Consider the following 24,046-nt stretch of genomic DNA (forward strand, 5'->3'; position numbering starts at 1 on the left):
AAAGGGCAAAGAAAAGTTCTTGGCAAAGTCACCAAAATGAACACCCACTAAAAAAAAGACTCATGTGTTGGTAACATCATGTGCTGAGTCCAGAATCATGGGCTTCTATAATGGAGGAATCTTTTGGGGGCACCTGGGTGGTTCAAACGGTTAAGGGTCTGCCTTCAGCTCAGATCCTGATCTTGGGGCCCTGGGATCGAGCCTACATTGGGCTTGTGCGTGTGCCTGTGTGCTCTCTATCAGATAAATAAATAAATAAATATATTTTTTAAAAAAATCATTTCGCCACAAGACCTAACTTAAGTTTACAACACTTACATTAAGGACTAGGACAAAATATTAAAATAGATAATAAGAAATGTGGAAATAATTTAAGTGTGTTTATGAGGAAAAATATCTTGGGATTTTTTTTTAAATGAACATTGGGAAACTGTATAATAAGAAAAATCTTTAAACCTGTTGTTCTCTTAATCTGTAAACTGAGTGGGGAGGCATCAAAACTGAAGTCTTAAAACTGCATTCTTCTCACTGTAACATTTTCTTAAGTATTACATACAGGTTATTTCCAGATTGGGAAAAAATATTTAAAAGACACGTATATGTGAAAGGACCCCTAGCCAGAGAATACAGAAAACTCTTAGCAATCAATAAGGAGAAAAGACATGAGAGCCTAATTTTTTTAAAGGTGAGGCAGACTCTTAAACAGGCACTTTCCAAAAATGAGGATATTCAAACAGCTCATACATTCATGAAAAGGTGCTTGGCAAAAGGCAAAGTTAAACTTCAATATAATACCACTAAAGATACCCACCAGAGAGGCTGATTAAAATGTCGTACACTACCAGGCGTTGGTGAGAATGTGCGGCAATAAGAATTCGCATAAGGTCCAACCACTACGAAAAATGGGCCATATTCACAAAAGCTAAGATATCTTTATGCTACGATTGAGGGATTTAATTCCTAAGTATATACCCAAGAGAAAAGAGTGTCATGTTCATCAAAAGACAGGCAGAAGAATGTTCAGAGCAACTGTTTTCATTATAGCCCCAAACTGGAAGCCATCCGCATGCCCATCAGCAGGACAAACGACTTACTGTCCGCTACCCACACCACGGAAGACTACACAGGACTGAGAGAAAACTGCTCCCGTATGCAGCACACGTGACTCTCACAACAGATGCTGAGCAAGAAGGCGACACAGAAGAGTATATATCGCACGATTACATGTATATGAAGCTCAAGAACATCTTAGGGTCCGAAGAGGAGCTGCCTCTGGGTGAGAGCGTACTGACTACAAAAGGAACCTTCTGGAATGCTGAAAATGTTCTTTTTTAATCTGAGTGGTGATTAAGGGGCATATACAAATGTAACATTTCAATAAGTTGCACACTTAAAATTTGTGAGCTTTGCTGTATATAAATATAAAAATTAAATTCAAAAAAGAAAATAAAAAGAAAAAACTACGAGTGAGCTCCTCCTGTGGATTTTTCCTAAAAATTATTTAAGCCATAGAATTTTACGGTTAAAAGGAATTTGGTAATAATCTAGCCCCGCTCCTCTAGCTTGCATCCGGATAAACTGAGGCCCACACGTGTTACACCCAGTAGTCTGTTAGCAGCAAAACTAAAAGCCTTTCTAGGTTCTTGCTCCTCTTCCATTAAACCAAGGATTCATCACCACCATTAATCAAACTCACACAAAAGCAGTAACACCCAGAGATACCAAATCTCCATGTTATAAAACAAAACTAAGATACGGTGATAAACAGATGCTCACGTAACAAGGAAACAAAGCAGCCAATAAGTCTATAGCAGAACGCATCATGTTTATGATAATGACAAATTCAGCTAACAAATGGCAAAAAGGCAGGGTTTTAAAAATATGTTCACAAGCAACATAAATGAGGAAGACATCCTGTGTCCCGTTTCCCGGCCTCGCCAGTGCCAGTCCTTACGTGAGCCGCTCAGGCCTCTCCCGTGGCCCTGAAACGTACCTTCCGACAACACACACAGGCCTGTGCTCTTCATCCAGGGGTCTGCCAAGGGGCCCCTCCCCTCAGGGCCTCTTCCCGACGTCCTTCCTTAACCATCACCACCACCACTCTCTAACCCTCCCCTTTTCTTCATCAACTGTTCGCACCTATTACTCTGATAACAATACTGCACATACTTTTTATCTTCCTCACCAGTATGTAATCTGAGGGTAAGAAATTTTCTGTCTTGTTCACTGTGTTGCACCCCTGGAGTCTAAAATAATGCCTGGCGCACAGCAGGAACTCAATATTTGCTGCTTAGGTGCCTACATGAATTCATGCATGACTTGAATTAATCGTGAATGAATACATGAATATTCATAGTCTTCCCTTTTTCCCTATGTCTCTTCATGGCCCCTGGCTACTTTGTAGAACTGGGTCACACCAGGTCAAGGTAAAATGCCATAACCAGAGAGAAGCAGTCACCAGTAACCAAGAACTGCTATCACTGAAGAAACCACCTGTGCCCTGCTCATTTGATCTTCCCAGGAGTCCAGAAACACCTTTAATTTCCTGCAAAGAAACTTCCAGTAAGTACTTCTGAGGAACAGCTACTCAAGAGACTGAGGACAAAACCAGGTATCATTAAATGACACTAAGTCGGGCAAAAGGATTCAAACTGACCTTGAAAAACTGGTTGTCTTTCAAAATCTGAATGACCTGAATTAAGGATAAGTAGAAAATACAAAGCCTAGAAATAAAAATTAGCAGGAAACCACAACTGAGATAAAATTGTAAAAGCCCTCTGGTCAAAATACTAAGAAACAAATATATTATCAGTAATTTAATCATTATTAAAAACTATTAGTTGATTTTATTAACAAATATTAATAATGGCTATAGGTACTTCTTATACACTTATCAAATCAACTGATTCCAAGCAAGATCACATATCTCCACATCATACCAGGTACATATATACCCAGTAATTTTTTTAAATTTTTATTTATTTGAGAGGGGGCAGGGGGCGAGAGAGTTGGGGGAGGGACAGAGGGAAAGGGAGAGAAGCAGACACCCTGCTGAGTGAGGAGCCCAAAATGGGGATCGATCCCATGACCTGGGGTTGAAATCAAGACCGGGATGCTCAACTGACTTAGCCACCCAGGCTCAGGTACTATTAATATAAAAATTATTTCCAATAATTTTTAATATTGGTATTTTAACATTTTTAACATTAATGCAAACCTATGTCAGGATGTTTATTAAAGTATTTTTTAAGCAATTTTTTAAAGAATTTTATTTATTAATTTGAGACAGAGAGATACAGAGAGAGGGAAAGCACGAACAAGGGGAGAGGCAGACAAAGAGAGAGAAGCAGACTCCCTGCTGAGCAGGGAGCCCGATGTGGGGCTCAATCCCAGGGTGCTGGGATCATGATCTAAGCCCAAGGCAGACACTTCATCATCTGAGCCACCCAGGCACTCCTATTAAAGTATTATAAAATCCATTTTATTTGTTAAATAAAATGAGCAAAGGACCATGTTGTACTCATGTAAGTATCCTTAGGACCTACCACAGTGACTGAAACATGCTAAGAATTCAATGTTTATATGATTAGTTGAATAGAAAAATCACCCTCTTCCATGGCTCAGAAGAAAGGAACATGGAACCATTCTAAATATAAAATTTTGCACTATTTCTAGAATGACTGTCACAGAAAAACATGTAACACACACATCAGTATTTACAGACCCACACAAATATATCCCCCATTTCCCTTAAAGGCAGAATTATGCTCTGGATAAATAATCAGGCATGTATATTTTTTTAACCTTTACAACTAACTACTAACTAGAATAAAATCAACTACTTTTTAATCATGCAAGTAGTTACCTAAAATTATTTGGCATAGCGAATGAATTACCAGAGCAAAAACAAACTTTCCTGGTTTAGACTAGTTATCAATAGGCAGTACTGTTCACTTGTCAAGTCACTACCAGGAGGTCATAAAACTTGAGGCTCCGCAGATTTAATGGCAAAAGCAGACCTAGCACACAAGAGCTGAAGACGAATGGTGCTCACGACAAGATTATTCCTATCACCTGAGCTTTGCACTCACTAAAATGTGCTTAACTCATTGTAGGTAAATTTCTCAACACTCTCCTTCAGTAAATTCAAAACAGCTTTTACTTATTAGAGAAGGACAATTGTCAGGAGCTTTTGACATCATTTGAATTCTCCTTTCGCTTCAGGAGCCGAGTTTCACGAACATTATTTTCTGAGTAGTTTTCGTTGGCCACAAGTGAGCTCTCTTTCCAGCTGTTTCTCAAGAACAGGCAACCCGGCTGCTCGTTCACGCAGTGCGCAGTCACTGGGCAACTACTCCGTTCCAGACACTCTGCTGGGCATCATGTATTTCTTCTGATTCTGGAACCATATTTTTATAGGTAGGTAAAACAGCATGAAGTATGCCATAGATTATGGTAGGCTAATGAGCTAATTTTTTCAAAAGTAGAGATATACCCTAAAGAATAAGCAAGAATCTCTATCACAAGAGTAAAAGAAGAAAAAAAAAATGGCAGAAGCATTCAGTTCCTTTCCCACTATAAGCAAAGCAGGTAAGAAATACATGTACAAATCTCCACCAACTAATCCCTTTTATAAGTTTTATGTGGTATTATGAGATTGTTAAAGACTCAAATTACATATCAATGAACCAAACTGGCTTTGAACTTTTTTCCTTTGAAAGAACTAATTCAAATTTAGTATTAAAATTTCAAATGTGTGATCTTTTGGGGCGCCTGGGTGGCTCAGTGGGTTAAGCCGCTGCCTTCGGCTCAAGTCATGATCTCAGGGTCCTAGGATCGAGCCCCGCATCGGGCTCTCTGCTCAGCAGGGAGCCTGCTTCCTCCTCTCTCTCTACCTGCCTCTCTGCCTGCTTGTGATCGCTCTCTGTCAAATAAATAAATAAAATCTTTAAAAAAAAAAAAATTTCAAATGTGTGATCTTTTAATTCAAACAAATATTGGAATTACAATGGAAAAACAAAACAAAAAAGAAAAAGAAAATTTCATTTGCAAATGCTGGTAGGATGGGCCAGAAGTATCCCTTACTTGCCCTTGACCTCAGCATTCACTGACGGTTCCTAATGGTTTACGATCACTGCATCCCAACGACCAAAGTTTAGTCAATGACTATCCTCATGGCAAACCCCACTGTACTACTCCCCCGTGTTTACAAATGACGAACTTGAAAAGAATAAAGCAGAGGAATCAGAAACTTGCTCAAAGCCACACAGATACAGGTAGTAAGTGGGCAAGCTTTTTTTTTTTTCTTTTTTTTCTTTATTGCTCTCTTCTGGGGTTTTAATGTCTGAAATTCTGGAGTAGCTTGACAAGTGACTGCTAGTTATATAAGTGTAGCAGTACAGAAAACAAACAGTAGACAAAAATAGTACAGTGGGGTTTGCCATGAGGATTAAATAAAGGTAAAGGTGCTTGGTTAAATAATCATTGACTAAACTTTGGTTGCTAGAATGCAGGTGACCATAAACCGTCAGGAATCCTCAGAGAATACTGAGGTCAAGGGCGAATAAAGCAGGAATGCAGAGTCAGGTTAACCAAGAGTCCACATCCAGGGCGCCTGGGTGGCTCAGCTTGTTAGGCCTCCGACTCCTGGTTTCAGTTCAGATGGTGATCTCAGGAGTCATGGGATCGAGCCCTGCTGGGGGCTCCCAGCTCAGCAAGGAGTTTGCTCGAAGAATCTCTCCCTCTGCCCCTCTGCCCACGTACACACATCCTCTCTCTCTCTCTCTCTCTCTCAAATAAGCAACTGTTAAAAAACAACAACAACAACAACATCCATTCATGCCAAACACTCCCCTTGACAGCCTAGCATTCCATGTCACTGCCCTAACCCTCAGGTTTCAGAAAACAATGTAAGCATGTATATGTAACTGTGAGAGTTCCTGTTACACTTACATAACTAGCAGTTAGTTATCAAACTGCTCCGAAATATCAGATACTTAAACTAAAGACAAAACCCCAGAAGAGAACAATAAGGTCAAAATGAGGATGCAAAACAGAATGTTTACGTCCCCAACTCTCAGAATTCTAAGTTCCTTTTCCCATTTTCCTCCTGACTACTACTTCACTAACAATAAACTTAGCGATCTAGTTTCCAAGCCAATAATTAATATTTCCATTCCTCCCTTATACCTGCTCTACTTTTCCTTAATATTTATCCCCTGCTAACCTACTATATAATTTACCAATTTATTACGCTTATAGTTTAAAGGACTGTCTCCGACCACCTACTCCCACCTCTGGATGTGGGCCCCACAAAAGCAAGGGATCTTCCTGTGACTAACTCACTCATTTGCTAACTGTACCAAGTGCTTCTGGAAGAGCATGTGGCACACAGAAGTGCTCAATAAACATTTTAACAAAACATCAAGAAAAAAAATTTTTTTTTAATTTTAAAAATTTTTAAAAAATCAAGAAACCACAAATTCGAAAGAAAAAGAATGATCAAACTAGACAAACTAATACAGTTAACTACTGACAGCAAAAAAAAAAAAAAAAAAAAAAGGAAGAAAGATTAAAACAGAGAACACTTGAGAGAAAAAAGGAGTCATTGAGGGCATGTCACAGCAAATACGGCAAGCACAGAACGTTTCGGAGGGACTATAAGAACCACTAACAACAGGCAAGTCCTGCCCAGTATCCTGTGTGAGAAGGCCGGTAAGAACACCACACATTTGGGAAAGGAGATCATTTTAACTGATTAGAGCACATAAAAGCTTAGCAACAAAAATGTTCTAATTATTGGAAAATCTGCTTATGCTGAACGTTTCATTCACTGATGTCAGTTATTCTCTAATAATTGAATACTTAGGCCCATTTTCACTTTTTCATAAATGAGCACCATGGTCTAGCATAAAAAACACGGAAACTTGCAGACACTGCTCTGCCACTAACCGCTATGCTATCTTAGACAACCTACTTTAATTCTCTAAATAAGAGAATTTACACAATCACTAAGGTCCTTTCATTTCTAATGTTGTATAATACTATGATTTTATAATCTGAGAAAAGTTGTAGATATTATTGACAAAATAAAATTTAAGGAAGAAATGTTTTTATTTAAGATCATTTATTTTAGGGAGAGAAAGCCAAGAGAGACAGAGTGCAGGGGAGAGGGGCAAAGGGAGAGGGAGAGAGAGAGAGAGGGTATCAAGCAGATCCCCCACTGAGCACAGAGCCTGATACAGGGCTCAATTCTAGGACCCTGAGACCAGGACCTGAGCCAAAACCAAGAGTCGGACACTTAATTGACTGAGCCTCCCAGGCACTCCTTAAGGGAAAACATTCTTAGTGATAGCTCTAACTCCACCCCTTTGCATCTCCCCCCAAATTAATAATATCCTGGGGATATAATCGTGCCTCTGTTCTAATATATTTAGGTAAGTGATTCAAAAGCTTTAGTAATTTAACTACTACTAGTGAAAAATGTCTTAAACTTAAGACACTACAATACTCAAGTCTCTTTATTTAGGGGCTGTTCGTAAAAAGTGACTTTTTTTAATTGATTGTACAAATAACCATCTAAGCCTTCTCCTTTATTCACTCAAGTTCTCCCCGGCCTTAAAAATAAATAACAAATATTTCAAAATGCTGAGAACTTGCCATCATTCAAATTCTGCATTCAAATTATGTAACAGTTCTTTATAAAACAGTACAAGCCTATACATGAGTGTCTGATTTCTCTACATTATTGAAGAAAAGTATCAGTCTGATACAGTGAGTACTTTTCTAAACATAAGTCATTATTTTCATATACATAGAGAAAAACTATTAAGAGAAAAACGGTCAAGGACACCTGGGTGGTTCAGTCAGCTAAGGGTCAGCCTTCAGCTCAGATTATGATCCCAGGGTCCCCGGATCAAGTCCCACATTAAGCTCCCAGCTCAGTCGGGAGTCTGCGTCTCCTCCCTCCGCCACTCCCCCTCCTCGGGCGCTCTCTCTCAAATAAATAAGATTTTTTTTAAAAAAGGGTTAGTGGCTTCATTGCGTTAAGTTCCAGGAAATATTTAACTCTCTAAGAAGCAAAGACTCATTTATAATGACCATATTCAATGCCTCAATGCAAATTACTTCCAACAAACGGCAAAAGTTAAGCATTTAACCGAACCACCAGGCAGCGAGCACACAACTTGCGCAGCGGGCTCAGGAACAGAGCGGAGCTAGGGTGTGGACCTAGACCGCCACCTCGTGGCGGCAGTGAGAAAACAATCCAGTGTTGTAACCTTTCACTGCTCCATGGGGTCAGCATGGACCCATCACAACCATCTCCCCTTTTCTTTATCACACTGTCGAAACATATATGCCTGAATGAAGATAACCTTCCCCAAAATAAGTATTCTTCAGAAGAGGAGGTCTCCTTATATTTGAGACTTTCATAGGAAGTTCTCTGAACTAATTTAGAAAACGGCTTTCCGGGAAAGCACAGTAGTTTGAACTAACCTCAGCCCTAAGTTTTAAATTAATACAAGACCCCCTGATGGAATCAGCAAACAAAAAAAGGTATTTGTGGGTAAAAGGGCATAATTTCTGAAGCCTGTTTTTGGAAAACCCAACAAACAACAAGTGGTAAGGGGCGGGATCAAGGCTGTGGGGACAACGTTGTAGCCCAGCGGTGGGCACACAGGGGTTCACCATACTGTCTTTATCCTATGAATGCTTGAAATTTTCAACTTTAAAGTGTTTTAAAAATAAATCATTCAGATTTACTTATTAATCTTAGGGCTATGCCTTTCAAGTAATATGTGAGCTTCTTTCAAAAAAAAAAAATAATAAAGCCTCTTAACCTAAAACTCCAAAAAAAAAAAAAGTCATCTTTTTTAAAAGTTTTTTTAAAGATTTCCTTAAAAAACAATAAATGGTAATACTGTGAATGTCCTGATTACCTACAATCAAACAGAGAAAAACTCCCCTGATGTTATTCACTTGGGTACTTACGGCCTCACGTAACATTTCCACTTGTTTCATCCACACAGTGTGCTGTGTTAAACAATCTGAACAAAAGCAAAGACGATGTGCTGCGTAATTCAGGCAAAGAATGTCTCTAGTGCTGACGAAGACACCGAGCAGGTGAGAAACTATTTTCATCTTCCACTATACTTTCTCGTTACTAACTTGTGAATGTTTGACATAGAGGGAAGAACGAAGGGGTGCCTTGGTGGTGCAGATGACTAAGCCATTGACTCCTGATTCGGCTGAGGTCATGATCTCGTGAGCTCAAGCCCTGCATTGGGCTTTATGCTCAACGTGTCGTCTGCTTAAGACTCTCTCTTCCTCTCCCTTTGTTCCTCTCTCTGTACACGCACTGTCGCTCTCTCATTCTCTCTCTAAAAATAAATACATCGTTTAAAAAAAAAAGGAATAATGAAAACACAGAACAGGGGTGATCATGAAGCCTGAGAACTTTGTTAAATCAGATAGAGAACGGCATGCTCACAAAAGGAAACACTTTCGTGATCTTTGACAGGAACTTATTAAAAGGAGGCAGGTGTTAAACTACCAACGACAAAGCCAGGAACAAGCAGTTTAAGAAGGGTTCTAGTCAATGCCATGGAAGGAAAATAAAGTCAGAGAGATCATATCCATGGGCAGCAGCTCCCCAATCCCTTACTCTAGCCCCAGGGACAGCAGGCAATGAAGAGGGCTACACAGTAATGATGTCACCAGAAGGCCCCTTCTTGACACTGGGTGTGCTTCAGTATGTGACCACACAATGACTTATAGGCAAATCACACAAGCCAGGCTTACCTTCTATCCTCCCTAACTCTGCCTCAGGTAAAAGACTCGACCTCATAATCAATCAATCAATAAGTAAATGGAGGGGCACCTGGGTGGCTCAGTGGGTTAAAGCCTCTGCCTTCAGCTCGGGTCATGATCTCAGGGTCCTGGGATCAAGCCCCACATCGGGCTCTCTGCTCAGCTTCCCCCTCTCTCTCTGCCTGCTTCTCTGACTCCTTGTGATCTCTGTCTCTGTCAAATAAATAAATAAAATCTTTAAAAAAAAAATAAATAAGTAAATGGAAAAGTAGAAATATGTATTTCTCTTAAAATTTAAGTAAAAATTCTTTTAATTCTATAACAATGTGACTACGAGATTACGTACACATACATACAAATATATATACACACCAAGTCACACGTTTATTCCACAATGGAAGGGGAAAGGGCAAGTATAAGTCTACTTCTTTAGTGCAAATGGAACACTTCATACAGACCAGTTAGACCAGATCTTATTTCCTGCTGCTTAAATATTTTATTAAGGTAAGAACCTTGGTTCAGTCACTAAATCTATCAGAGCAGATTCATATTCTTACTGAGAAAAAAGTTATGGGTCATTCAAGAGGCTGTTTGTTAGAAAGATAACCTTGAAACCTCACAGTTTACACTCCTAAGAACCTTCCTAGTTACTCATGACAATCTGTGATGTCATTTCTGTCATATCCACTTGACTGCTCTCTTCTGTTCATTTTCCTGTTGCCATGAGCATCCGTCTGCAACTGTTCCCCAAAACTGTATAAAGTAGAAATGCAAAACACAATTCTCTCTAAACATTTCAGCCTATGATTGTAAAATAAGACACTTCCTCTAACATCTTCCCAATAATTTAAAAATTAAGCAGGGGTATATTTCTCACCTGTCATCAAAAAACCAAAAGTCCGGTACCATACTCTGTAGGGTATGCTGTGGAGTAAGGCCCTCCTGTAAGCTGTAGTGCAGAAGGGGACAACATCTGGGAAGGGAATTTGGCAAAATCTAGCAACACTGTATGAATTTCTGCCCATTGATGCACTCTATGAAATCAACCATAAAAGCACACCTCTACACACACATGACAAAATTATACTGCCTATAGCAGCACAAAATTAGAAATAACCTAGGGGCACCTGGTGGCTCAGTCAGTTGAGCGTCTGACTCGTGATTTTGGCTCGAGTCATGATCTCCTGGGTCCTGGGACTGAGCCCCATGTTGGGCTCCGCACTCAGCAGGGGAGTCTGCTTGGGATTCTCTCTCTGCCCCTTTCCCCACTCAAACGCTCTCCCGAAGAAAAGAAAAGAAAAGAAAAGAAAAGAAAAGAAAAGAAAAGAAAAGAAAAGAAAAGAAAAGAAAAGAAAAGAAAAGAAAAGAAAAGAAAGAGGAAGAGAGGAAGAAAGGAAGAAAGAAAGAAAGAAAGGAAGAAAGGAAGGAAGGAAGGAAGGAAGGAAGGAAGGAAAGAAAGAAAGAAAGAAAAGAAAGAAAAAAGAAATAACTTAAATGTCCATTAGCAAGAGACCACTTCAGTAAACTACAGCACATCCTTTCACAAAACAGCATGTAGCTGAAATAACGAAGAATTAGGGTTCTCTCTGAGATGCTAGGACTGTGACCTTGGGTATGTTTTTAGGGAAAAAAGAAAGGTGCCAAAAAGTGTACACAGGAAGTTTTTCTTGGTGAAAATGAGAAAAATAGGATTATTCATATGTATTTGTTTATTTTTGCAAAACCAAACAAAACACCAGAAGGATAAACCAGAAACTCATCAAAATGGTTATTACTGGGGGCACCTGGGTGGCTCAGTGGGTTAAGCCACTGCCTTCAGCTCAGGTCATGATCTCAGGGTCCTGGGATCGAGCCCCGCATCGGGCTCTCTGCTCAGCAGGGAGCCTGCTTCCCCTTCTCTCTCTGCCTGCCTCTCTGCTTACTTGTGATCTCTCGCTCTGTCAAATAAATAAATGAAATCTTTTAAAAAAAATGGTTATTGGGGCGCCTGGGTGGCTCAGTGGGTTAGGCCGCTGCCTTCGGCTCAGGTCATGATCTCAGGGTCCTGGGATCGAGCCCCGCATCGGGCTCTCTGCTCAGCGGGGAGCCTGCTTCCTCCTCTCTCTCTGCCTGCCTCTCTGCCTGCTTGTGATCTCTCTCTGTCAAATAAATAAATAAAATCTTTAAAAAAAAATGGTTATTACTGGAGGACAGGGAACAGGCTGGAAGAGACGTGGAAAGAAGACATCTCTGACTGGATCTTTTTGGGTGACTCTGGAACCACATAAATGCATCACCTATTAAAACACTAAAATTAAGAAGTAAACCTCAAATTCAAAACAAATTGAATAAATGACCATAAGTCAGTCTAGTATCACAACCACATAAGAGAATAAAATTATTCCATGCAACTTCTGAACACAGTATTCTGATGGAACATCTGAATGGGATTATGTCCTAAGGACAAAAAAGAATCACAAAAGAATCATAAACTGCATTTATCAGCTATCATTAGTACTGTTATTGATACTGCAATATTGAATCTACTTTATGTATATCATAATACAAACCAAGTTCATAAATATGCTAATGTAATCAAGAAACACAAAAAAGAGAAACAAACATAAAATCAGAAAAGATAATACCATGTGTTAAATTTGAATTGGAAATATCAACATAAATTCATACTACCTAATTCTTCTTGGTCTCTAAATTCAATCTTCATTACGAGGAACATAGGCTTCTTGGAAAACTGACTGGCAGATTCCAAGACTGCGCTGGGAAATGCGTAAGATGAGGCTGGGGCATCGTTCTGTTCTAGAAAGCATGAAGGCTCTCAATACTAAAGGAGCCGATCAGAGGACAGAGGGGTTGTCTTGATGGAATGTGCATGGAGCAAACTTGGGACGGTTCGAGCAGCAAAAAGAATAATGACTGTGACTACAAAGTACTGAAAAAAGTATATATCCAGAAGTTTTGTAATGGGGTAAAAAAAAAAGAGAGGGAAGGAAACTAATTTGTCACCAGCTCCTTTCTCCAAAATTTATAATTAAGGTGAAAGAATTCAGCATTTACCTCGCCTTCTTAGAAGAAACTACAGGTTATCTTCGATTGGTTAGGAAAATCTTCTCCAGCCTTTTTAACCAAGAATGGCTATTACTGCATGTATTACAAGAGAAAAGGGAAAGCTAAGCAAATATCTGTTCAAAAACCAACAGTGGAATGATGGACCCAAAGATCACCAACAGACACTAACACCATTACCTAAAAGGCTGTTGAAGAAAGGGCATTCACCTGTGCTGTAATACCTCTCTACAGATTACTTGCTAATCACAAAGGGGACATCTTATCCTTAAAATGAAGAGATCTAGAGGTCACCACCTTAACGAGCTGTTCAAAATTAGCACCATCAGTACCGAGACATCCCATCATTCCTTGTCTTCTGACATAATATGATGTACATAAAATTACCTAATGAATTAAACATGCCAAAATTATTTTACCTGAATCTAATCAAGATTTAGACTTAATTTTTAGTCTGTAGGAGATTGGAGCCACAAAGAAATAAGTTAAATTAGACCAGGAGGAAAGATTCAGACAAACACAGAATTTGGGACATCCTATAAGACAACTGGCCTGGACTTTCAAAACCCAATGCCATGTACTGCCATAGTAAGAAATAAAGCCAGCACCCTAATTAAGGCATAAAAATATGACTCTACACTAAAAGGAACTGGAACTCCTCGAAGAAAAGGCAGATTCCAAATATGGAAGGAAAAGCTACAACATGAGTCTAGAACGTCCTTGTCTCGTACCAGATAAAAAGGAAATTCTTGACTAATGGGGGTCATAGCACAAGGTCATAAGGGGAATCCTAGTGGCCAAATTTGGGATAATTTAAGCATTTAAAAAATTATGGCAATGGATTATAATAACTTAAAGGTTTCTTTAAAATCCATAAGCCCACAGACACACCAAAAGGAAAAAAGATGGTGGGGGGAGTGAATGGAGAGCTAATGATCTTTTTTACAGCAAATATGCAATTTCAGATCATAAACGAGGTCATAGGGACGCCTGGGTGGCTCAGTGGGTTAAGCGTCTGCCTGCGGCTCAGGTCATGATCCCAGGGTCCCGAGACTGAGCCCTACGTCAAGACCCTGGCTCAGTGGGGAGCCTGCTTCTCCCTTTCCCTGCTGCTCCCCCCACCCCCCGCCAGTTTGTGCTCTATCTCACTCTGTCAAATAAATAAATAAAATAATATCAAAATAAACGAGGTCATAAGAGAATGTAATTCAATTTGATAAATCACCAATCTGCGCCTCTCCCACCTTCCCACAACTGATTCGGGCCTGGATCACCAAAGGACATTAAAAAAACTGGCCGATACACTGTGGGGAAAGAGTTATTCAAAATGTCTCAAAAACATCATCTCACAGATTACTTGATGGTACCTTGTGTTTTACAACAGAAGGATCTACTTAGAAAGGTGAAAATGTCACTCAACAATGAAGAGATCTGGGGGCACCTGGGTGGCTCAGTCAATTGAGCATCTGACTCTTGCGTTTGGCTCAGGTCATGCTCTCAGGGTCTGGAGACTGAGCCCCATGCAGGGCTCCGCACTCAGTGGGGAGCCTGCCTGAGATTCTCTTCTGCGTCCCCTGCTCCTCCCCTAACCCCACTCACTCACTCGCTCACTCTCTCCCAAATAAATAAATCCTAAAAATAAATAAATAAAGGGATCCTGTGGCTTCCATCCAATCAAGTGAGCAGACCTAGCATCACGAACAAGGGAAAACCTGATGCCGTGTGCTGCCCGAGATAGCGCTGCGGAGCCAAAACACTGGCACAACGGCAAGAGCAAACCGGTGCTCTCTGGAAGCTGGATGCCAGCATGTCCCGTGACACAGCAGCTCCACGGCAGGCACACGCCCCACAGAAACACCCACGTTCACTAGAAGACGCGTACAAGGACGGACAGGCGCCGCACTCCGCACGGTAGCCCCGAAGTCGGAACTACTCCAATTCCCATCAACAGCAGATGTGGTGAATTACGGTACATTCACAAGTAGTACACCACACGGCAATGAGACTGGACACACTACGACACAAACACAGATGAATCACACTAACATAATGTTGAACAAAAGACTGAAAGCAAAGGAGGACACATGCAGGACTCTATTTACATAAAGCACGATAGGGGCAAAACTAATCTGCAGGCTTACAAGTCAAGAGGGTACTGCCAGTGACTGGAAAAGGACGGAAGGGGACTTCTAAGGGGCTGGGAGTAGTCAATTGCTTGATCTGAGAACTGATATGCAAATGAGTTCAATTCATAAAAATTCACCCATCTGAACACTTACATGTATTTTTCTGTATCAACGTTATACTCCAATAGAAAGTTTTTTTAAAGTACACATCACCCACACCTAAAAACATTTAAACTGAATCTAATCACTAGAAAACACTCAAATACTGAATACAGGACATCCTACAGACAATCAGCCTAAGCTCTCTAAAAATGTCAGTCATAAGAAAGACTAAAGAAACAACAGCCATATTATAAACACAGGATAAATACAACAGTTCAGGAAATGCACAGATCCCGTATTTAAAAAACAAGCAAAAATGAAAAGTATTTTTGGTATAACTGGGAGTATCTGAACATGGATTGTGATGTTACAGATTTCTGTTAATTTTTTAGGAATGATAAATACTGTGATTATGTAGGAGGATATACTTATTCTCAGGAGGCGCATGCTCAGTATTTTCAGGTGAAATGTAATATCCACAACTTACTCTCAAACGGTTCAGATAAAAAAAGAGAGGAAGAAAGATAAAGCAAATCTGACAAAGTTGTTAACAACTAGTGAGCCCTGGTGAACAGTATGTAGGTGTTCACTGTTATCTTTCAACTTTTCTGTTTGTAAATTTCAAAGTTTTACAGTAAAAAGTTGGGCAAAAAATGGTAATATCACAAAAAAGCATTTAAAAGATAGCCTTTCTAGAATAAAAAATATAATAATGAAATAGAATATAAAAACCAAGGTTGGGGGCACCTGGGTGGCTCAGTCAAGCACCCAACTCTCGATTTTAGCTCAGGTCATGATCTCAGGGCTGTGTGCTGAGCATGAAGCCTGCTTGGGATCCTCTCTCCCTCTCCCTCCGCCCCTCCTCCCTACTCAAATAAGCACATGCTCTCTTTCTTAAAAAAAAAAAAAAAAAAACCAAGAAACCTAGATTGTATACTCCTTTTTAAAAATGGGAAAATGTAAATAAATATAGAATTAGATATTAGATGACATTTGTAAATCACTGTTAATTTTCTTATATGTGATAATGACATTGCATTTTGAGTAAATACATCTTATTTTTCAGAGATGCATGCTAAAGAACTTAGGAGTAAAATGTCACGTGTACAATGTAAATTAAAATGACTCACCCACAAAAAAGATGAGGCAAACATGGAAAAGCAACTATTATTGAATCTAGGTGATGAGTATATAGGTGGTCAGGATACTATTCTATTTCCTTTTTGTTTGAAAGTCCATAAAAAACAATTCTGTCAGTGCCTCAAAAACATGAAGAGACCATTATAGCTGTGAGTACAGTCTGTTTTTCAGTGAGTTTAGAAAAGTTGAGGTCATTTTTAATTATTCTAAGGGACCAATGGCACTTAATAAACATTAGATAATGGCGTTTTCTGTATACAGTATCAATAAAATTCCAGCTAAGACCCCACGTTTATATACAAAATTCATGGTATTTTAAAAAACGAAGATTCATATATGCTGGTTTTATATTGTATTATACAAAAGATAGGTCACAAATTACACCCATCTGATTTTATTTATATTATATTATTTTCTGAAAATCTGGTATCTATCTGAATGATTGAAAACAGGAATGGAAGCAAACATGCTAGAGGTAATTTATCTTACAATCTTACTACTTAACGATTATGTGCTACTCCTCTAAGGATGTTACTAAAAAGAACTGACTTGCTATTTTATATATCAAAGCAATCTATATTTATTTATCTTCTCATCAAATCTTTAAAAAAATTATCTACTTTTTGGGATGCTGAAATGATTATTTTATGGTTACCAATAGAGTTAAAATGGATTTTATGCACTGACGTGATTGCTTGAAGTCTCCAAAGTTACTATGCTGACTTGCATTTACTTTAAATGCTTTACAACTGTGAGAACAAAAAATGTATTTTCTTCAACACAAGTGAATTAGTTTCACCCATTACATTAACAAAACCACACCAGAGTGAGCTGCTGCACAGAGCCCTTAAAGCAAGTCAGAAGAACACTTGAACTTTTCAGAGGAGAACTTTTTTGGCTTCTTTTCCTGAATCCGAGCACAGGAACACTGGCCATTTAATCATGCAGAAAACTGTACTGATATACAAGGCGAAATTACCTCTGCACTCGGTAATGAATGAAATGGTTCCTTCAAAACAAAACACCACACTTCAAGACTGGGAAGCAAAATACTATGTTCAGATCAGTTTCTCAAGGCAGCCAACCTTGCAGATAGAGTATGCCTACTCTCTACCTGTAAGCAAGGGTTTTGCCAAATGAAATAAGAATTTCTAGGATGAAACACACTAGGTGAAGGACCTCGTTTACAGCAGTGACCCTCTCCTTACATGGAACCATCTCCAAGGCAGCTCACAGGCTTGAATTCCCTATTAATTAGCCCCAAATTTAATTATGTTACCGAGAGAAAACCTGAGGTAGTGCTCCTGACCACCTCCCTGCTTCTAAAGCAGGGGTATCTATCACTCAGAGAGAAATGACCGTGTTCACTCCTAACTCCAGAGTGTTGGCACAATGAGGCACAAGAGGGCAGGCCACAAAAATAGAGAATGGCTCACCAATTCCCAAAGGAAGTAACTGTATTTGGAACAGTACAAGGGCAAGTTCAAGTCTAAGGGCGTTCTTAAAAATTGAGATTTTGGTGATAAGCAAAGAAGAGGAGACCAGCAGTTTCATGAGATGACATGCTAAAGCACAGACCCAGCTAATATATCAGACAGAAATAGAAGAGGCAGCTAGGAAGAGCCCTTTTGGGGTCAGAACAAACTACAAAGAATGGCCTCAAAAACTGTCCGTGTTGGGGCACCTGGGTGGTTCAGTGGGTTAAAGCCTCTGCCTTCGGCTCAGGTCATGATCTCAGGGTCCTGGGATCGAGCCCCGCATCAGGCTCTCTGCTCAGCAGGGAGTCTGCTTCCTCCTCTCTCTATCTCTGCCTGCCTCTCTGCCTACTTGTGATCTCTATCTGTCAAATAAATAAATTTTAAAACAACAACAACAACAACAACAAAACCTGTCCCTGCAAAGGGGCACAGATTTAATTAAACCAGACTATAAAAGCAGTTTATGCCCCAGGACACTGTTGAAAACCACAGAGCAACCGGCCAGCAATTGGTGCAGCCTAAGAGCTGGGTCTGACAGCATAAGGGACGAACACCCTAACAAACAGATCAGGGGAAGAGAAAGCAGAACACTGGGGAGGCCACTACCATCCCAAGGTAGCTGCAGTGCTCAAGGCTGAGACCTAGCGAATGACAGCAGAGACCTCTCACACTTTACATAAATGGATACTCTCCTCTCTTCCTTACTGATTTTAAAACCAATCGTATAAAAGAGCGTAATTGTGCTGTTGGAACAATGACATACACACAAGAAATATATCTGATAACATCATCCTAAAGAGGGTGGATGGGAACAAAGCTATAACACAATAGGGAAATTACACCGGATGGTAACTCAAATCCAGTCCTAGATATATTCCAAAGAGAAATGAGTATGTCCACATAACACCTGTACACAAATGTACACAGTATTTTTCAAAGGAAAAAAATGAAAGCCACCCAAATCCCCACTGATGGAGAAACAAAATGTGGTATGAAGAACTTTTATTCATTCATAAAAAAATTACTGGTATATGCTAAAATGTCAATGAACCTTGAAAACCCTATGCTGTGTGAAAGAAGCCAGGGAACAAGAGAACACATACTGTGTGATTCCGCTTGCATGAAATATCCAGATTAGGTAAATCCAGAGACAGAATGGAAGAGTCGTTGCCTAGAGCTGGGGCATTCAGGAAAAAATGAGGGACTACTGATGGGTATGGGGTTTCTTTTGGGGATGATGAAAGCTTCTGGCGTTAGTGATGATGGTTGCATAACTGTAAACGTACTAAAAACCACTGAATCATAGACTTTAAATGGGTGAATTATATCTCAATAAAGCTATTTAAAAAAAAAAGCACAGTGCAGAGTCTTGACCTGCACGATATTATTTTGCATTTATTTCTTAAAAACTATATTCAGAGAGATGACAGACAAATCAGCTTATAAGAAAAACAATATAATTTCCTCTGTCTCTGAAAACTCTATGAGGAACCAAATGGTTCCTTTTTAGTAAAAGAGTACCATTTCCTTTTGGGGGTTCCTCTTAGAGAATAAAGGGGTCCCAGGGGTGCCATTAGAGTTGTCCCATAATATATAATAAAATTGAGAAAACATAACCTAGCTCACAGACAGAAGAATACAAAGCCTTTTTTAAATAGTGTCAATCAGGGTACCTGGGTGGCTCAGCTGGTTAAGCATCCAACTCTTGACCTCAGTTGAGATCTTGATATCAGGGTTGTAAGTTCAAACCCCACGGCAGCAGGTGGAGGAGAGTCTCTATCATACCTTGTCTAAATACCAACCACCACCCTGGAGCCTCTCCAGATGCCTAGTTCCAGAGGCTCGTTTCTGGTATCTTCCCACAGTCAGTTGTTCCACAGGCTTCTCAAACTCCAACTGGCCAACACAGAACTCATTTTCTGTCCCAAAACACACAAATTCTTCTTCTTGTTGTATTTCTTATCTCAGATAAGGTCATCATGATCTACCCAGTCATACAAGCCAGAAAAAAAAAAAAAAAAAAAAATCAATCTGGACTTGTCCCTCTCCTCCATTTCCAACTCCCAAACATCCTTCAAGTCAAATACCAAATCCTCATCAACTCTACCTAAAAAGTATTTGTTGTACCCTCTCCATCCTCTTCCTACCAGTATGACTTCAAGTCCATCATGCCTCATTGGCTCTACCTCAAGTCTCACCACTCTGAAACAAGACCCCCCGCAGACACCTCCGCCTGGCTAACACTATTGTGGGAACCACTCCTCTACTCTTCTGAAAACATGTGTTTCAAATAAGCACCTTCCTCCACCTAAGCGCCTAGGTGGGACATGTGATCCAGACATGATCAGAGTCTGGATCCACATCTGGATCCACCAGGGATAAGAATGTATCTCAGCCTGGGCCAATCAGTACCTTCCTCGGGACTTCTTACCAAAAAAAAGCGCACATTATTTTTCGCAGAGATCACTGGCTGTGAGAACAACGTACCTTAAACTGGCAGTATTCGTCTCTGCCGCCCCAAGCCTGCTTCAGAGTCCAAACCTCACAAAGAAAGCAAGCTGGGAGACCACGAGCAAGAGACGCTAGTGGTATTTTCCTGAGATCTAACGAAGCCAAAACTTCTTTGTTACGTATGCAAGTAAATCCTTTCTTAAAATCAATTCCACTTTGGTTTCTGTTGCCTATCAAGTCCTAACACATTTCTTAACAACGAAATGGAATTCTCTAGCTCCACTAACTAAAATCTTTCATTCTTTATTACTACTAAGGTTAAAGTCCAAGACCTTAAGGTCTACAAATTCTGGCCCCTTGATTATTTGATGGCATAATAATCAACTCTGGCATTGCAAACACCATAAGCAAAGAAAAAAAAAAATAAATGACAAACTACAGAGGAGTATCTGCAACTTTTGCCCCAAGGGCTTAGGTTTTTAATATATAAAGTTTCTAAGAAATGGAAAGAAAAAAAGTACTCCTAGAAAAACAAGCAAAACAATGACCATGTGGTTCACAGAATATAAAACTCAAATGGATTTTAAACATAAGAAAACATGCTCAATTTCATTTATGATAAAAGGAATGAAATTAAAATCACACAAACTTCATTTGCATATATACGGCAAAAACTCTAATCCTTACAAAATCTCAATGACCAAGACCATGGAAGAACGGGCAGGCATTTACATAGATTGCTGGCTACAAAAGGGTACAACCCCTGGGAAGAGGAATCCCTCTGGAGACTAAATGACCCAGCAATCCGGAAGCTTATAACAAAGACACAGTGACAAAAAGACAAACAATTCCATGTTATCAGGGTACTCACTGCAACACTATGCAAGGGTAAAAGACTAGAAATTGCCAAATGGCCACCAGTAAAGTCAGAATGAAGAAACCATTCCAGTACTCAGCAGCTAGAAAATGAAGATCTCTATATATTGTTCTTTTTTTTTCCTATACATTGTTTTTATGTGACCTCCAAGTATACTACGTCCATATAATAAACAGGGGGAAACGTATCTCAGTATATGTATACATACTGGTATGTTGTAAAAACACACATACACAGAGATACACTTACACGCACACACTATATACTCAGAAAGATCACACACAAGCACACACACAGATACCGCCTGTATGTGCTTACATTTTCAAAAAGTATCAATAGAAGCAAAATTAATTCTAAGATAAACGACCTAGTTTCTTTTAAAAATGCTATTAAAAACAAGAGGGAAATTTACTTTAAATTAAAGATGTTCAACCAAATGGGATGTATAGATCTTACATGAATCCCCATCCAAAAAAACCAACTATAAAAAGACACTAAAAAAAAAAAAAAAAACTGAGATAACTAAAGAAAATTGAGTATGTACTGGGCATTAGATGGCATAATTTATTGTTAAGCTTGCTGGGCATGATTATGGTACTGCAGTTATATATATTTTTTTAAAGTTTATAACTTTTAATCTAGAGATTTCCCTTTAAAAAAAAAAAAAAAAAACAGGGCGCCTGGGTGGCTCAGTGGGTTAAGCCTCTGCCTTTGGCTCAGGTCATGATCTCAGGGTCCTGGGATGGAGTCCCGCATCAGGCTCTCTGCTCAGCAGGGACCCTGCTTCCCCCTCTCTCTCTCTGCCTGCCTCTCTGCCTACTTGTGATCTCTGTCAAATAAATAAATAAAATCTTAAAAACAAAACAAAACAAAAAAACAATAAAACAAAACACTGTTTATTATGTATTTGTCTCACAGAAGTGCCCAGGTATCATTTTAAATAATCCTTTATCTCTCGTATTTTTTGTGAACTGATTATTCCGTCTAGAAGCTTATAATTCAGGTTCGATTTCTTCAGCAAGAATATTCCATAGGTGGCATTTTATACTTCTTACATATAGCCCTGTTGCCAAGGATCCCATTCTCCTTTTCGGCCTGACAAACATTTACTTACTCTTTAAAGACTTTAAAGAACACGTTCCTTCAGAAAACCTCCGTAACCTCCAGGCCCATACTAAGCTGGCGTCCCCTACTTCCTAATTCAATAGCTAAACCTAATGGCACTGGAACTGCCTACCCCGTTGCCCCAGTCAGGCCGTGAACGCCGTTAGCAAAGGACTAGTGTGCAGGACCGGACTCCACGGCGAAGTTCCAGAAAGTAATCTATACCCAGTACACACATCAGATCATTGCCTGGTGTCATGGCCCAACCATTCATACCTGGTAAGCAGGCAGCGCAGGGCCAGAATCTCCAGGTAATACAGGAAGTACTAATGTCCCGAAGGGGTAAGACCCGTAAGAATATCAAAGGGAGTTTTTGCACCTGGCAGACTCCTTACTATTTGTAAACACTGTCTCCCACAGCTGCACGTCTCAATGGGGAACTTACGGAAGCGCTTCCCACATCCCAAACCGGAATGGGCATTCAAATTGCCCAGAAACCTAATTCAAAATGCAGATTTGGATTCAGCAGGGCTGAAGTGAGGCCCCAGATTCTGCACCCCAGGTGGATGCTGTTGGTCTGCAGACTACACTTCCTCCAGTAAGGTTCTGGGAGACCTGAAAGTCAGCCCTCTCTCTGGGAACATCCAGCATTAACTCCTGTCTTACTAATCATCTCTTTAAATCTAACACAGTCTGTGTCATTAAAACAGATAAACAAATCCAAACTTTAATTCTTCTGCACCTGTTGGCATCTTTCTTCTAATATATCCCCCCGTGACAACTCTGCCATCTCTCCTCCATCTACATCGTTCCAGCCTGGAAAATACAGGCCCTCAGTAAATGCTTGTTATGTCATAGTCTATATAATCTCAACGTATTTAATTCTTTCCCACCGGCTTCTTGTTAAGATAGGTTTGTTCACTGGTCCATCTTTCCCATGTGTTTATCAACCCCCCGAAGGCAGAGACTCTGCCCCTCGCGCGCAGGGTCAGGTCCGGCACGTAAGCAGCATCAGCGGGGTTTGCGAACCAGCCTGATGACGAACACATAAACACGCTACGCCAGGTTCTTGGAAAGAGCCCTGAATACCAACCTCTCCTTTTTCCCGAGGGACTTAAATGCTCACATGTAGGACTTGTTTTCACAAAAGTTTAGTTAACATACACCGAAAAGGATCATCAGCTCTACTTAACAAATAAGAAAATAGCAAAAGAAATTTCTGTATTATGCTTCTTCATAGACAACCTCATCAAGATAGGAAAAAACGTTTCACAAAAGGTACCTCCGTCTTCCCACATTCATCAGGTGGATCCTGGTGTATGGCCATTTGATACTTGACATATAAAGAAAATGACTGGCTGAAGGACGACTTGAACTCTGGGTCCTCAAAGGAGACAGGTACTAACCTCACCTTCAGAGCAAGGAAAATACAAGCAAATGCTATTGAAACATCTCTACCCACTGACGTGCTTCTGAAGGTGAGGCTAGAGTAAGATCTCCGCAAATCCACTTCCAAAGCTCAGCGATGGAGTTTTTCATGAAATGAATTAACCCCGGAATGTGCTGACTGGCCCAGAGCCTAAAGCGCCAACTTTATCCTAACACTTAGGAAAATTTTTAACTTCTAAGGGCCAGGACAATTCATTTTTCTTTTGTTTTTTACTCTTTCCACATATCGTGATTCTCTGCAGAGTCAACAGTGTTGCTCATGGTAGTGGCCACTACTTTTGTCCCTCTGCTAGTATTAAGTGTATTAACATTTTTCCCCTTCCACATTTTCTTGCGTATTCTGATTTATAAAATTACAAGCATATGAGAACTTCTATCAAAATATTATCTCAAAAAAAAATTCTACTATCTTACTTTTCTAGTCCCACTCAGTTGTGTATGGGGAT

At 39.9% G+C, this 24,046-nt stretch overlaps 1 protein-coding gene across 7 annotated transcripts in view; it reads right to left on the reverse strand.

The window, feature by feature from the left end:
- LOC111144676 (arginyltransferase 1) overlaps nt 1-24,046 on the reverse strand; it is a 160,687-nt gene that overhangs the window by 116,581 nt on the left and 20,060 nt on the right. For 2 of the 7 annotated variants that reach the window (XM_022499078.1, XM_022499076.1), the window contains exon 7: nt 23,434-23,562. The exons of the other annotated variants lie outside the window; for them this stretch is intronic. In XM_022499078.1, coding sequence (XP_022354786.1) covers nt 23,434-23,562 — 129 coding nt within the window. The remainder of the gene's footprint in view (nt 1-23,433; nt 23,563-24,046) is intronic. 7 annotated transcript variants of the gene reach the window in all.

This window comes from Enhydra lutris, unplaced genomic scaffold (genome assembly GCF_002288905.1).
Source record: "Enhydra lutris kenyoni isolate GAN:26980312 unplaced genomic scaffold, ASM228890v2 scaffoldscaffold12, whole genome shotgun sequence".
NCBI lineage: Eukaryota > Metazoa > Chordata > Mammalia > Carnivora > Mustelidae > Enhydra > Enhydra lutris.